Source organism: Salmo salar, chromosome ssa12, assembly GCF_905237065.1.
Source record: "Salmo salar chromosome ssa12, Ssal_v3.1, whole genome shotgun sequence".
NCBI lineage: Eukaryota > Metazoa > Chordata > Actinopteri > Salmoniformes > Salmonidae > Salmo > Salmo salar.
Window position 1 is genome coordinate 16404393 of NC_059453.1, and position 16289 is coordinate 16420681.

Genomic DNA, 16289 nt, shown 5'->3' on the forward strand with positions numbered 1-16289 from the left:
CCCAGCATGCCGTTGGGCTCTCTCCTCTCTTTCCCTCGGCTGCCTTTTTACTCTTATCAAGTCCTGTCGGCCCTTTTGTGCTTTCCTCCTCCGATCCTTTTTCAATATGTATTGTTGGAAAGCACGCATTCTTGTCCCAGGCAAGGTGTTGAGCTGCCTTATCCAGCCTATGTAGCTGTCAGAATTATAAATAGCAGATACACTGAAAAGGGTAGATAACAAATATTCAGATATGAAAAATAATGTTAAAACAAGTTACCTTCTTTGTTCACGGTCTGTAGAGTTATATACAGCATCGATAACATTTCTATAGGCTGGCCTATTGAAAACTGTATCCATCTTGAATAATAGTTCTTTGCAAACTGAGACTATCCCTGAGACTCTCCCAAACATCAACAAGTGAAGGTGTGAAGCAACCAATCAGATTAGTGGGCGTCGATTGGGGGGCTGGGGGTGGTTGACTCCCTGCTGTCACCTATAGTATCTGCTGGTCATCTCAAATGTCTCAGTAGAACTTGCCTGTTTTTTCTGTGCTGCAAACAGTGTGTTTATTAAACTTTAAAGACAGTGTATGACAATAAATCTAAATGAATTCCAAGGGAGAAAAAGTTATTTATTTCACAGGGAATGTCAAGTGTGAAACAACACAGCATAATACACACACACTTTGTTAACAAGTTAAGAATTTTAAATGAGCTAAAAAGGTACAAACAATCAATGTCATAAAAAAACAAAGCAACAAAGAACATATGTACAAAAACTACTTTACACACCAGTCAGTCAGTCAGTTTACTGGCCTTTGCTAGCACCATGCTGGGCCCTCATGAGTGCCAGCCACTCCTCAACAGTTTGGCCACCAGAGGTAGCGGCACAGAATCTCACATTACCGTACATACTGTGTCCAAATTCAGAAGTTTTTGGCTTGCCACATTTAGAGCACTTATAGCCTTCGTATGGCTTGTGCGCTCTTACTGTAATGCCAGACTCCAGCTTCTTCTTCCTCCTCCATTCGGTGGTCCTGGAGACCTTGGGTCCAGCAGGAGGAGGGGGAAGAGTGGAGGTCGAGGGCGCTCTTGGGAGACTGGTGGCGGTAGAGGTGGCAGTGGCTGACTAGTTGCTGCTCTGCCACGCTGTGTAGCCTGCCCCGTTCTGTCCTCTGGCAGCTGGTAGGTGCTGCTGGTTGATGGGCCTGGCAGCGGTGAAGTGCTCCTTACTGCAGCGTGGAAGGGGCCTGACTCCTCCCTCTCTGCAGTCATGCTGTCCTGGGTCTGGTGCAGGGCCACTCTCTCCATAGAGGATATCCGTTTGTTGTACCTGTGTGAAAAACATGGAAAATGTTAATTGTTATCAGGAACACTGTCAACCAGTGAACTACACATAAAATATACCAACATATTCTTTAAAACTTACCACTGTGTCAAGGTCAGCTTGTTGACCTCAAACAGTTGCAGCCTTGTGTGTGTATTCAGGTTTGGGCTGCCCAGCACCATGGTCCTGATCCTCCTGTAGTCCCCCAGGATAGCACCCCACCTGTTGACCCGGTTACCAAGAACCGTCTTGCCAGCAGGGTGCTTGTGGCACAGCTCCACAAAAATGGCCTCCACTGTCCTGCTGGTGTTGGGCCACTGAGCAGGTCCAGAGCCTTGGCCAAGCAGGGAGCTGAAGGTAGATTAAGTTAACCTGTTATGGCTAGGGGACAGTATTTTCACGGCTGGATAAAAAAACGTACCCGATTTAATCTGGTTACCACTCCTACCCAGTACCTAGAATATGAATATACTTATTACATATGGATAGAAAACACCCTAAAGTTTCTAAAACTGTTTGAATGGTGTCTGTGAGTATAACAGAACTCATTTGGCAGGCAAAAACCTGACAAGGTTTCATGCAGGAAGTGGCCTGTCTGACAAGGTGTCGTTCTTCTTGTCTCTGTTTATTGAAGAGTGAGGATCTTAGCTGTCCCGTGACACTTCCTACGGCTGCCATAGGGTCTCAGAAGGCGGTAAAAAGCTGAATCGTGGCTTTGCAGGCTCTGGCTGAAAAAAAGTAGCGCGTTTGGGTAGTGGCTGCTTACAGTACTGTGAGACTCAGGCTCGTGCCCGCGTCGACCGAAAGCTTTGTTTACTTTCCTATGTTTAGCTAAAAGGAGATTCCCGGTCGGAATATTATCGCTTTTTTACGAGAAAAATGGCATAAAAATGGATTTTAAACAACGGTTGACATGCTTCGAAGTACGGTAATGGAATATTTAGATTTTTTTTGTCACGAATTGCGCCATGCGCGCGACCCTGATTTACCATTTCAGATAGTGTCTGGGACGCACGAACAAAACGCCGCTATTCGGATATAACGATGGATTATTTTGGACCAAACCAACATTTGTTATTGAAGTAGCAGTCCTGGGAGTGCATTCTGACGAAGACAACAAAAGGTAATCAATCTTTTATAATAGTAAATCTGATATTGGTGAGTGCTAAACTTGCCGGGTGTCTAAATAGCTAGCCCGTGATGCCGGGCTATGTACTTAGAATATTGCAAAATGTGCTTTCACCAAAAATCTATTTTAAAATCGGACATATCGAGTGCATAGAGGAGTTCTGTATCTATAATTCTTAAAATAATTGTTATGCTTTTTGTGAACGTTTATCGTGAGTAATTTAGTAAATTCACCGGCAGTGTTCGGTGGGAATGCTAGTCACATGCTAGTCACATGCTAATGTAAAAAGCTGTTTTTTGATATAAATATGAACTTGATTGAACAAAACATGCATGTATTGTATAACATAATGTCCTAGGGTTGTCATCTGATGAAGATCATCAAAGGTTAGTGCTGCATTTAGCTGTCGTTTTGGTTTATGTGACATTATATGCTAGCTTGAAAAATGGGTGTCTGATTATTTCTGGCTGGGTACTCTGCTGACATAATCTAATGTTTTCCTTTCGTTGAAAAGCCTTTTTGAAATCGGACAGTGTGGTTAGATTAACGAGAGTCTTGTCTTTAAAATGCTGTAAAATAGTCATATGTTTGAAAAATTGAAGTTTTTGCATTTTTGAGGAATTTGAATAACGCGCCACGGGATTACACTGGCTGTTGAGTAAGTGGGACGCAAGCGTCCCACCTAGCCCATAGAGGTTAACACTGCACGTGAACTACATTGGCTGAATATCTAAATATATAACGTTAACTAGTTAGCCAGCTAACTATCAATTATTACCACCCTTTATTACACATTATTAGCTAGCGACACACATAATTCACATTAATTCACCTGAATACACAACTGTGTTCCGAAATACGCCATGAAATATAGCTAACCTTACCTTTACGACGACGACTGAAACTCACAATATTTCATGTAAATACACAAATGTTTCCTGAAATCCGTTATGACAACAAAAAACAACGACTGAAACTCACCTTAATTCACCTAAATACACAATTGTGTTCCGAAATACGCGATGAAATATATATCTAACGTGACCTTTGCAACTATCTTTCTCACAAGTACTCGGAATGATGGAGAACTAACTGCACAGAATTTCTCCGTGGATTTTGGGGGAGGCGGGACATGAATAACAGATAAGAATCCCGTTGGTGGCGTAATTTGCAATTTGACCAATCAGTCTCTGCAACCAAAAGCGCAACAAATGCAACTAGCCAATGAGGTTAGCCAAAGATTTGAAACAGATAAGCAACAGAAAGCAAAGAAGATTCCCTGGCTCAGATTGCACGAAAACCAGTTGTAAGTCTCTCGTACCAAGTACTCCACACTACGGGGGATGGTGTCATTGGAAGCATGATTTACAGCAAGCTGCAGAGAGTGGCACACACAGCGAATAAGAACCAGATATTTGAGGCCATACTCCTCCTTCAGCACTTTATGGACCCCATTGTTAATCCCCGTCAGTCCCTATCCCCAGGAGTTTCTCTTTTTTAAGACGACACTTCGAGGAAAGCCACAACAGCACGGGCTATAGATTTGGCATCTCCTCCCTCCAACTCAACAAGCCCCAGAAATGTTGATACAATTGCCTGCTTGGTGTCAAAGTACCTTATCACAACCCCCAGGTACTTAGAAACACACATCGAGGAGGAGGCTGAAACGCTGGTCACCCACATCTGCGACCAACTTTTTCAGAAAGTATGGTGCTAGAACACCATTAATCATTTCTGTGAACTTTGTCCTGTGCATTTTGAAGTGGGTAGCAGCAGTGGAGTCAGAGAAAGCAGCTCTACATGCTTCTCCAATGTGATCACATGCCAGCATGGAACAGTGTTCAGCGATGGTGGCCTCAGCCTTTTTTGCAGAGTCAATTTTTTTTAACCATAAATGGCAGCTTGTTTTGGGTGGAACTGTTATAAGGCTTTGCCTTTTGAGTATGTTTTTGAGTTGTCATGTGTTTTTTTACATCGCTAAGTTTGGCGTAGAAATCAGCCTTACAATACAGGCAGTATGCCCGTGTATCATCTCCAATAAACGGCTTCAACCAGCCTTTGAATTCAGGGTTTGATTACCACTCCTTTCTGTATTTTTGAGTGTACAGTTTAGACTGAGACATGATGAGCTAGCCAGCTAGATGTTTAGCTTATGTCACAGATAGGCACACACACAGTGGACAAGGTGAGTAAGTGACTGAGGCTGTGTGAGCCAAATGCAGTAATTTATTTTAGACAAAGGACATTTTACATTTATATGAGCCAGCGGCGGCTTCCCGCATGCTTGATTCATTTGCAGTCTGGACGCGGAGGGCAGAACATCTCCTGCTCTGACTGCAGCTGGGGGGGGGGGGGGACTGCTGCGCGAGGACTGGGCCGCATGTGAGTGCTTTGGGACGGGGCTCACGGCAGCACCCGCTGCTCGTTGAGAAGAGTAAGAACGATATGTGCTTTCATGTTAGGCTCCAATAACAACAGAAAAAGTCGCTAGATTTGTTGCTAGTCGATTGTTTTGAAAATGTGTCATTAGAGGGGTCTGAATACTCGCTAAATATAGCGACTGAGTTGCTAATTTGGCATCACTGAGTCTCAGCTCTGCACGTGTTGCACCCGACCGAACTGCCGCTAAAAACTGTCTAATAACTCTAAACTTGAGTGAAACACACATAGCACAGACCAACTGCTGCTAACAGCTCGCTTTTCAGAGTAAAACACATGTTGCGCTGGCAGTAGTCAGTAAAGTCCGCTAGCTACTGATAATAGCCAATACCGCTCTGTTGAAAATGTAAAACAGGTGATGCACCGATCCACCGGGTGTACATACTGTCCATAAACCACTAAAAGTGGTATAACTTAAAGTTACTGAAGCTAGCTAGCTAATTAGCTCTTGCTAGATGCTCACATTTGCATCTGACTATGCAAATCGTGCAGTAACAGTAAGCCTACTCTACAATGCTAGCTAGCTGTAATGTTGCTCAACACTTTTAATTTGCACACAAAGTTAACCAATAACAGTGAACTTACCTGGAATTCTAATTAAGTATAGAAATGAAGTAATTCTGTGGTTCTGTGAATGACTTCTGATGTTCGGCAGATCCACGCTCTCGATCGGTCCACTCTTTCCATTCACCAGACACTTGACAATGGCGGAAAAATCCAAATTTAACCAACATTAGTGGGCATGGTCATGCTGTTTTACTCCAATATAATTGAATCTGTATTTTTGCTCCCACTCCAGCGGCCACTGGTAATAATTACACTCTAAAATTATTTAATTTCACTACTTGAGAGGAAAATAATTTTAACTCCAGAAAAAACACTCTCCAGTTTTTACTGTGTGCTAGCTAACATCAAGTAAGTTAGGTACCGGTGTTGTGCCGAAAATCCCCCTGCCAGAATCCCCCCCCCTTTTAATTTTGTGGCTCGAGTCAAATACTTTCTGTGACACACATCAGAGTCAAATACTTTCTATAGAACAAACTTCACGTCAGGATAGGCAACCAAAATTAATAATGAATGTATGTGTGTTATATTAAACATAGAGGAGGGAGTAAAATGTTGGCAAGCAATAAACATTTCAGAACAACTATGAATTATTATCCTTACACTTTCAAAAATACTAGTTGAATAAGACATTGGAGATGTGACGATTTTTGGCAAAGAGATTTATTTATAGACTAATACAAAAATCAGTAGCGGATTTAGGTACAGGCGACTTAGGCAGCCGCCCAGGGGCATCTTGCCGGGGGCGACAAGGGGCGCTCCCGGGTGTGGGCGGGGCGGGCGCTGAAGGGGGGTTCGCCCAGGGCGCCATACAAGCTAGAACCGCAACATACACTTGAAACAAATAGCCAAACCGAAAACTTCAGACAAAAATGCTTTCTGCTACTAAGATCAGTGAAATGTACGCTAAACTGACAAAGGAGTGGAGAGCAGAAACGACAACTAGCAATCAAGTCGCAGCAATGAAGAACGCGAAGGGGAGGATTCTGGCAGAGGGGAGATTTTCAGCACAACACCTGTGCCGAAGCAAATGCTACGTACGTTTTACAGGTATAACATATACCTTATGTATTTCACCGAAAATCCCTCATATTTATTATAATTCATTGTTTTAAGGTTATTTTGAGATGTGTTGCACTACTTTTAAGAGTGAACTATTGTATTGTATTTATTTTCTAAATTGTGTTAATGCTGTGAGGTCATCAACGGGAGCCATGCACATGTTCGCAAATGTCCACAAATGTACAAAAAAAGACAATTGAAAATTATATCGTCATTGATTTAGTGTTGCACTACTGTTTTTAGGAATCTATATACTAGTGTTAACCTCTCTGGGGTATGTGGGACGCTAGCTGTCCAATTTGGTATAGTGTTTAATATCTTAACAATGTGGAGTAATTATAGGAACCGGGGCAGGAACCGGGGCTTGGTCAGTTGGGGGCAGAGGCCGCGGGAGCGATCGGGGGACCTGTAGGGCTACGGCTTTTGCAGTGACAGAAATAAATAGGTTAAATGAATGAATTAATAAATAAAATAAATGCAAGCATGAATGGACAGACATATTACAAATGAAGATAACAGTGATTCAGTTAATAGTTCATACATGCAGTGACTCTTCTCTAAACCCAGATGACTCTTACCAATACATTTCCTTGGGCTGACGATAGCGACAAATTTAACACACTTTAATATGTCAGCAAACTTTAACTGAATACTTATCAAAACGTATCGAATTTCCTATGTCAATTAATAGTGACGTAAAAACATACATGTGTCTATGTCAGCAGCAGCTTTGACCAGCTCTGCGTCCGATTGATCTGTTGGTGGCAGTGCTGGTCGAGGGAAAGACACCCCTATTTCTTCATCTTCGCCTGCAGCTCACCTGGTCGAGAGAGCGCCTTGAAAGGAACGCAGAGATCGCAGGACCAAGAAGCCTTTGAAAACAAAACATAGCAAATATGTCATAATTTCCAACTGTGTGGAACAAATTGAATTATATTTTCCTTTAAGATGATATGTAACATTTACGTAGCCGCACTCTTGGGCCGGGTGGTGCTGGCGGGGGTGGTGCTGGCTGCGGCGGGCCTGGACACAGCAGCTACCCCCTCCTAGTCTCTGCGCTGAATGTAGTCGATCAAGGCGGCCATCGCACTCCCAGGATAACGGGGTGTCTGCGTCCTCATGCTCCTGACATATCTGTGTGAGACACAGCAGAGGGAACGTTTGAGATGAACATAGAAAACACAAAAGACGCACGCCCATTACTTTATCCTGTCCGCACCCGTAGCCTCATACTGGTCCTGCAGCTCTGACAACATCTGTAAGAGACTTTCTTAAGCAAGGGATTATACAGGCAGCCGTCCCACAGGTCTGAACTTGGACTCGATCCGTACCTCACCATCTGCTCCGTTATCAATCTCTCCAGAATTCTGGTGATTAAAACTTTCATACTTGGCATATATTCATCAATCACACAATATCAACACACTCATACCGGTGAAAGAAGCCCACAACACAGTGATTATAACATTTTTCAATTTTTCCAAACATACCATCGCATCACCCAGTCAGTGAGGTATCCACCCCAGAGTTCTCTACTAACTCGTTAGCCAATGTGGTTAAACCTGCCAGGGCCTTGGCCACTGATCCATCTGGAGCTGTGTTATTTGGGATGAAAGTACAGCACATTGATCCGAATATCACACACACACACCACCCTTCTCCACCAGTAACATATCCAATGCTATTCTATTCTGCCAAGCCATCAAACTAGTTGCCTCTGTCTGTTCTGCTAATCCTTTTATCGCATCTCTAGTATAGTTGATGAACTGCTGTTGGTTATAATAAATATAATTTATCCAATCTACATTTCTATTGAGGGTTGACCACCAGAAGATGCTTGATTCTAATCCAGCCAATATCTGATTCCTAGCTTTAAACTCATTAGGCACCCCCCTTGGAACCCCAATGCTATCAATGTAAGCTCTATCGTCTAAGGACCCAGACGGAACACTCCTTCTCCCTCTCTGTTCTTTTGCGTGTTCTCACTTCCCCTACATCCCGTCCGTGTATATTGTGTCAAGCCATACAATAATAGTCTCCTCCTGTGACTGTGAAAGGGGGAAGTCTGGATCTAATGGGCACATAGGATACAGATAATGCAGATCAGTACAACTGTTATTGTCTGGCTTCCCTGCCTTCATGACCAGCTTTACCATACAGGCCATTCCCCTTGGTAAATCAATTCCATCGAGTGGAAAGGGGATGGTTGTCAACTGAGGTTTTGGCTGTTGCGCAGCCATAACATTCTTCTTTAGCTACTGATCTAGCTGTATACTGAATCCATTCCAGCCATAGGTTGGAATCCCCAAACCAAGTCTCCTCCTCAATCACTTCCTTAAGATCTTTCGTCTGAACTATCCTCACCGGTCCTTGGCTCTGAATGACTACACGAGGAATGTCCGTTTTATCAGGGGTACAACTGGTATCCTGTCCTAACCTCTACTACTCGGAATGGTACCGTAGTGTCGACACTGGTCTGGTCAAAGTCAACATACCATAACCCTGAATCCTCTTTCTTTACGCTTTTAATGGTAATTCATACCTTTAAGCAATACTTCCCTTGCTCTGGATTGCAGTCAAAACCCCTGGCTTTCACTATACTCCATCTGTTTCTATATTGGGTGTGTGGATTGACATAGCCTTCTCTCTCTGTGTGAGCTATGACCTGATTCCATGAGTTACACAGGGATCTACACAGATATCTTCCCCATGAAGTCAGAGTCCTAGACTGCCAGGAGGTTAGGGACCCCATTTGGTCTGCATAGAACTCTATTGAGACATCCTTCCCTAACTCTACTCTCACTTCCTTTTTATCCAGATCGAGTGACCTTTTGTACCTAGGGCATAAAAACTCCTCATCTTCTACACTATGGGTCAAGTTACCACTTTCTGACTTCTCGAGTGGTTCATGGTGTATTAGGAATATGGCTCCCACAATCAGACAGCTCAGACTGACCAGTACCCCTGTAAAGCCCCACTCCCTCCCGGAGAACATATCACTGGCTAGAGGCCAACCCACACTTTCACTTCTATGAACGCACACAGTGAGGATCGGGCGGGTTAGGGAATCTTCGTTAGAGAGGTAACCCCCGAACCTTATCGGTATTGGGTTCTTCTCCTAACTCTGTGATTGTTCGACAGTGTCAGTGTATCTTACCCTCCCGCAATGTGTGATATGAACCCAGGTAGGTCTTTCAGCTATTCTCACCGCAAAGGCTGTTACCAGGAGCACTTGGTATGGCCCCTCCCACTGTGGCTGCTTCCAGTTCTTTTGTCCTCAGGGACTGGATCCACACCCAGTCTCCTGGTTGGATTGAGTGAATCACCTTCTGCTGTAATTCACCTGTTGGACACAAAATCTCGGACATACGGGTTTGGTTAACAAACAGTCTTCTCATGTGTTCTGTTAGTATATCTTCAACTTCTATGTCTACCTGTTCTGGCCTCCCTAACTCTGGCATTCTATATAATTTACCTGATCAGCTAAAATGTAATCCATTATTTAAAGAGAGAGAGATCCTAGTTAACCAACTACCCTAATCGTATCCTCCCAGTAAGTTGGGAACGCTTCTTCCCATGTAATATACTTATCTATTATAAAAAAAATGTTTTAAGTAGTTCATTATCCAATAGGCCACAAAGTGTTTCCTAACCTGCTCTACTATACTCCCCCTATTTATACATGCTCAAGCCATGTATCAATATTGCTGCATATCTAAAAAATGTCTTTGGTAAGGTTAGTAATTTATTCTTATGTCAGCCCTTCTCTTGTAGGATTGCCCCCTTTCATTTTCCACATGTCCAATTCTCCCTGGGGCATTCATCCTTATCTACCCTGTAACAATTCTCTGTCAAATGTCTTATTTAAGATTTATCTGTGCTGCTTTGTATGGTTTTAAATGCCTATGTGCTTGTCTGTGTAAATAGTCATATCTCCTCTTAGCGAATTTACCAAACATAAACTTAAAATCAAAACTAAAATACATGCCAATGGAGCCGATAGTCTTTCCATGAATTAATATACTAACTAAGCGAACCAAACTAAATTATCTTCCTATCTTCTATTCTTATTATGTATTTTCTGTCTATCCCAGTATTATTTCTGTCCTCACCTGTTTATATTTTAACTATGCTGGTCTCCACTCATTAACTGTTATCTAATTCTTCTGTCTCTTTTATCTTCTCTTCCTTGCTTATGCTCTCCTCCTGCTACTTCCAACCCATCAAGGTCTCAGCAGTGCAGGGGAGGACTTCTCCATCTGCCCTTCCTTCTATCTGTCTGTCGCTCTTTCTCATAAGTTAGTTTTAAATATGGGTTGTTTCCAAATATTAACTAAATATCTCCCGGTCTCCCTTGTTGCACTCCTGAATTTCTAGAAAAATCAACCTGTCTAGATATTACATATCTACTTAAATTTATCTCAATACCCTCAATAATCCTGGATCACCTACAGATGTCATATATCTCTGTCCTGTTTACACAAGTCTACTATTATTAAACCTATTCACAACAAAATATAATAATACTATTAATCTAAGTCTACCATTATTTAAACTTGTCTTGCTTAACTCAATGACCTTGTTCAATAGCCAAATATAATAATACTTATTATATCAATTCCACAGCCTTGTTGTATTAAATCTTTTCCACTAAATTCAACAACAGCTGACTACCTAGGGGAAAATAAACTTGGCTAGATAATGTACAAGAATACTACTACTTGTCAAAAGATATTCAAATAACATAATCAGATTAAAAATGACTAATCTGAACTACTCCACAAAGGAAAATTAATATACCCTTATTGTTCTAGGAAAATAGACTTAAGGAAGCCTATCCTTAGTCTAAGGCTTTGTCCTTTTAGTCTTCTCATTGGTTCAAATTATCAATTGTTTCTAAGAACTTTAACTCCATCATAATTATCCGTTATACAAATTCCTGTATTAGTATTACAAATGACCTTGAATTCACTATCCAAATGGCTTTTCATTGCGGCTGATCAGACCACAAAAGGAAAAGTCACCAGAGGGGTCAAAAGTCATACCACCCTTTCAGAACCGTATTTCTTACTACATTAGACAAATGAAGGCTAAGAACTTTATCTACATTTTGTATCCCAGGTTCCCAGAACATTCCCTATCAAAAGAATTTCACGTGCTTAATTAAAACTCAGAAAACAAAACTTCCAAAATGCCATGTGTGTATACCCCTTTAAGATATCCGGTCCCTAGGAATTTTTCCCAAATAGAGCTAAGCGCTCCTTTTTCCAAAATAACCACAAACATTTAGTCATCATTCCTTATACTACACCGATTCAGAAACCCAAACGTTAACTACAAACAAAACCTAAAAATACTTATAATTCCATTGTACTCCCCCCAATCATTAGTTTTATACTTAATTGAACGTGCGCTACCCTTGGATACAATACTGTACTTCAAACCTATTAAACTCCCCTACTTTAACATACTACTTGACTAATTTAACCCAAGATTGCTTAAAACCTTAAACCCCTTGAGTTTGTCTGCAAACCGGCCCATTCTGTTTGCTAGGAATACCCTGCCATTATACACAACTGTGTTTAATGTGCACCGTCCCTGTAAAAATAAAATTAACTCCACCTGCAATTCACTTTACTGACCTGGCATTGTCCCACGTAATGGAAACAGATTATAATGTTAGAATATACTGACCTGACATTGTCCCACGTAATGGAAACCGATTATAATGTTAGAATACATTACTTCCTGCTCAAATTCACTATTGTTAGCTAAACAATAAAAATATAACCTCTACTCCAACAACGTTCAGCCTTTCCTCTATCGTAAGAGTAAAACCAACTTTTCAACTTTCTCTTCTCTTTCGGCTTCACAATTATGAAATGTCCAAGACTTAAAAGTAACCTGTAAATTGCCAAACTTACTTTTCAACTTTCTTAGTAACTTCCATTTTTTTTTCACCCTATGCTCTCTTCCTCGTTGTTTCTGTCTCTCTTTTTCCCCTTCTCAGAATTTAGGAATAATTACTACTGTGACTTTTGATAAGATAAGTTATTAGGTCTCACACATACACAAGTTACTTTAACTGGTCAGTAAACCTACCTCACACGCAAATAATAAATAAAAAAATCTGCTGATATCCTTCTTCAAACTTTCTCTCTCTCTTTCTCTACACTTGCCTTTTGCCTTCTTATCCGGGCTTCAGACAGCCATACCCTGGCTATGTCTAACCCTCGACATGCTGTTTCCCTGCCTTGTCTCCACATTAGTCCCAACTTTAACCCATCATTTAAAACATATATTTTTCTACCCTAGCCACGCCCGTAGTATGTGCCTTGCCAATAGCCACAATTATGGTCCTATCTAAAATATTCCTCCAGTCCTTTTAATGCTTTTTCGTCAATAAATTCAATCAGTTAAATATCTCCTTTTATTCTACACCTAATTTGGGCATTTAATTTTATCTTCAAACTTCTATTATACTATTATTCTCTTGCCTTTAAATTCCTAATTTATTATTCCTCTTTTACCTCGCCTACAACCTCACCTCCTTTCCTAAGAATTACTCCGCCGAACCTAACCGTACCTTCGTAGTTACGAACCTCGCCGGTAGCAATTGCTATTTCAATTATTCCCTATATCCCCGATCCTAGTCGTACCTTCGTAGTTACAAACCTCGCCGGGAGATTTCAGTATTTTCTCCGATCCTAACCGTACCCTCAAAGTTACGGATCTCGCCGGTAGAACAATACTCTATGGTACCAAGGTAATAACAACACATTCACCACGGGTTTGCATGTCACAATAATATTCCTTATCTACTCATAACAATTCATAATTTAGTTCACTTACATCAAACAGGTGCTTCACAAAATTAATTTGGATAAAGCCAATATGCAGATCTTTAGTTATTATAACAATAGGTGTCTGCTTACCTGTTTTTAGTTGTCATGACTTTTTGTGAAACACACCGTCCCACGACAGCGATGTCCAATTGGCTGATCAATACTCAGCGAAGTCCCGGTACCAGATCACGTCGGGGTCCCCAATTGTTGGGTCGCGTCAATTCGAATCTGGTATCAGAACAAAATAGTCAGCACAGAGTAACTTCTCATTTCTTTGTACTTTAATTAATGCAAACACTTTAGTGGTAAGTATGTTGTTCGTATATACGGGCTCACTGAAACACCACGCAGGGCAGACAGAGAACTGGAATGACATCATAAGTTCTTCTTTAAATACTTGACAAACTTAGTTCCCTCTCCCTGAGGGCCTGTCATAGTAGAGGCTTGGGTATCATAGTAGAGGCTTGGGTTCTTCTCTGTTATTTTATATAGGTTATGCTAACAAATAGTTGGTTAAACCCTAACATTACATACAATGAGGAGAATTAAACAAACTCACCTGGCTGGGAGGACTTTAGCTACCTGTTGAACCTGACCATCTCAGCGAAGGCCGGATAGGCGCACGAGTAGCAAGTCAAGGCATCCTTGTTGGCTCATCAGGGGATGCTGGGAAACACTGCGCTCTCGCTCCGTCTCCTTCTGATGCACTGTTACCACGTGCACCATGTAGCCCACGTCGTTCTCCATCATCCACTTGAAGGTCTGACCCCAGTACTTGCCGAACTGAACCGTGCACCGGCTCAGGATGACCGTCTCTGCACCGGGGTCACCTCCCTCGGAGACGACGCAGGCTCGAGCCTCTGCCTTCACTTCCTTCCACTTCTTAGCCCTCACAAGAGGGCCCTGAGCACCAAAAGCAGGGGGGCCGTCAGCTGTCACTTTTACTGCCTTGGGTGTGGCCTTGAGAACCAACTCCTGTGAGGGTGTGAAACGGAACCTTGGATTTTCCATTTTAGTAGGCAAGAAAAAAACTTATCATGACTGATGAGTGCAGTGACAAGTGACAGCATAACCGTATTAGATACATATAAAGGAAATTACGTTTGCTTGATAGGTCTGCTAGGAGGAGGACAGCAGTGGGGGGTTTGGGGGTTATGGTGATTATTATTTCATTTGCAGTTAAATTCAGTTTACATAGAAAGACACGTTTGCCCCAATGACCATCAGGTTGCCACATATCATACAATGCATTCAACTACATACACTTCAAACGCATGCCATCAAAAAACGAAAGAGAAGACAATTAAATAGTATAGAATTCTAACTTTGAGTTGATATAGATGTTAGCTAAGGATTTACAGGATTGTCAGTGGTCAAATAAACTTTGAATGTTGTACGCCTACAGTAGCTAGCGATCTACGAAAGTTATTAAATTACACAGTTTGGGTAGCCCCTGTAGTCAAACAAGTCGGTTGACTAGACGTGTTATATATATATTATATTGTGTGTGCATTCATACAGGCTCTATCTATTTCTTTTAACAGTCATGTGTATGTATAACATTGGCGCTAGTGCATCTTGGCCCGACCTGTGGACAGAAATGTCTATACTAGCAAAAGGTAAGCTATTCATGTGTTATAGCTACTGCTGTAGAAAAAAAAAACATTAGTTCTACCAAAAAGTTGAGTTTTCACTTGAAAATGTATTGATAAATCATGTTTGATTTGTATATTTTAATGTCTATCCTTGTTTTTTTACAGGTTCATCACTATCCTGTCTGTCTGTCTTTGCTATACAGTCCTTTAATTGAACTATGTAAATAAAATGTTAATGTGCTAATTAAAACATGCATTTTGCTTGGGAACGGACCGATGTCAGTCTGGTGTCTCGCCTCAGAACTGCCTACCATGGGTGACCCTACCAGTAGTCTTATAGACTACAGGCAGTTCTGAGGGTCATCATAACACACAAGCCTCTACACCGCGCTCAAGGTCTCGGTCCAGGTAGAGGGGAACAGTGAACTATTTACAAAAAAAAAAACGTCCAACCACCCAGCCAGTGGCTCAGTGTCCTTCACCTCGCCCCTCAGCGTCCTTCATTTCCGCCAGCCACTGGGCCACGGTCTTACCCCCCGCAGCCACAGAGCAGAACGCTATGCCGCCGAAGCGGCTGTGGCCCGTCTCCCGCCGCTTCGGCAACCCGCATTTGGCGCAGACGTAATGCTCACGTTGCCTTCTCTTCCCGGCCGTCACCTACTCTGTGTCGTCCGCAATCCTCTTCCTCCTCCAAGCCGTTGTCCTTGGCACTGGAGGAGGTGAAGAGCAGCCCGTATGTTGTCCTTGGGCTTGGGAGGGGCCGGGAAGTGCGGGGGGTTGTTGCTCCAGGTGGGCTGGCTGAATGGGCGCTTGGGCGGGCTCTCCTTGCTGGGTGGTCTGGCGTGGGACCGGGGGGGGGGGGCGGCGTAGGGAAAGGGAAGGGTGCCTGGATTCCCTCCCGCTGGTAGTGGAGGGGCTTGGCTTCAGGGAGGGGCTGGGCGGTGACGCTGGGGGGCAACAGCGAGCCCCAATCCCTGCTGCAGCACCATCCTCTCCCTCTCCTTCTGACGCCGAGAGTACCTGAAACAGGTAGAGAAAACAAACGCAAGCTGTCACTCAGATTGTCATTAGTCACATGGCTTTATGTAACAAGTCTTCCATAAGTTAATGTCTTACCACTGACTGATGGTCCTTTGATTCAGCTCAAAGAGCTGAAGGTTGGTCTGGGCCATCAACCTCGGGCTGTTCAGCACTGCCTCCCTGATGGCCACGTAGTCTGCCAGAATGAGCGCCCACCTGCTCTTTTTGACGCCGGCAGACTGCGTGGCGCTGGGATGGATTTGGCAGAGCTGACTGCAAATTGCCTCCACCAAACGGCTGGTGCCCGGCCAATTGGCAGGGCCCGAG

General features: G+C 42.7%; 2 protein-coding genes across 4 annotated transcripts in view; both read right to left on the reverse strand.

The window, feature by feature from the left end:
* Positions 1-435: 435 nt before the first annotated feature.
* LOC106564315 (uncharacterized) overlaps positions 436-16289 on the reverse strand; it is a 37230-nt gene continuing 21376 nt past the window's right edge. Inside the window, exons 8-9 of the mRNA XM_045692060.1 lie at positions 1411-1659; positions 436-1314 (exon numbers count right to left, since the gene is read on the reverse strand). Coding sequence (XP_045548016.1) covers positions 969-1314; positions 1411-1659 — 595 coding nt within the window. The 3' untranslated portion in view covers positions 436-968. The remainder of the gene's footprint in view (positions 1315-1410; positions 1660-16289) is intronic.
* Positions 15895-16289, reverse strand: part of LOC106597630 (uncharacterized) — a 1694-nt gene continuing 1299 nt past the window's right edge. For 2 of the 3 annotated variants that reach the window (XR_006757895.1, XM_045690848.1), the window contains one exon: positions 15898-16289. This exon is cut by the window's right edge. The gene's annotated coding sequence lies outside the window, so the exon portion shown is untranslated. The other variant, XR_006757894.1, reaches the window with a different exon arrangement.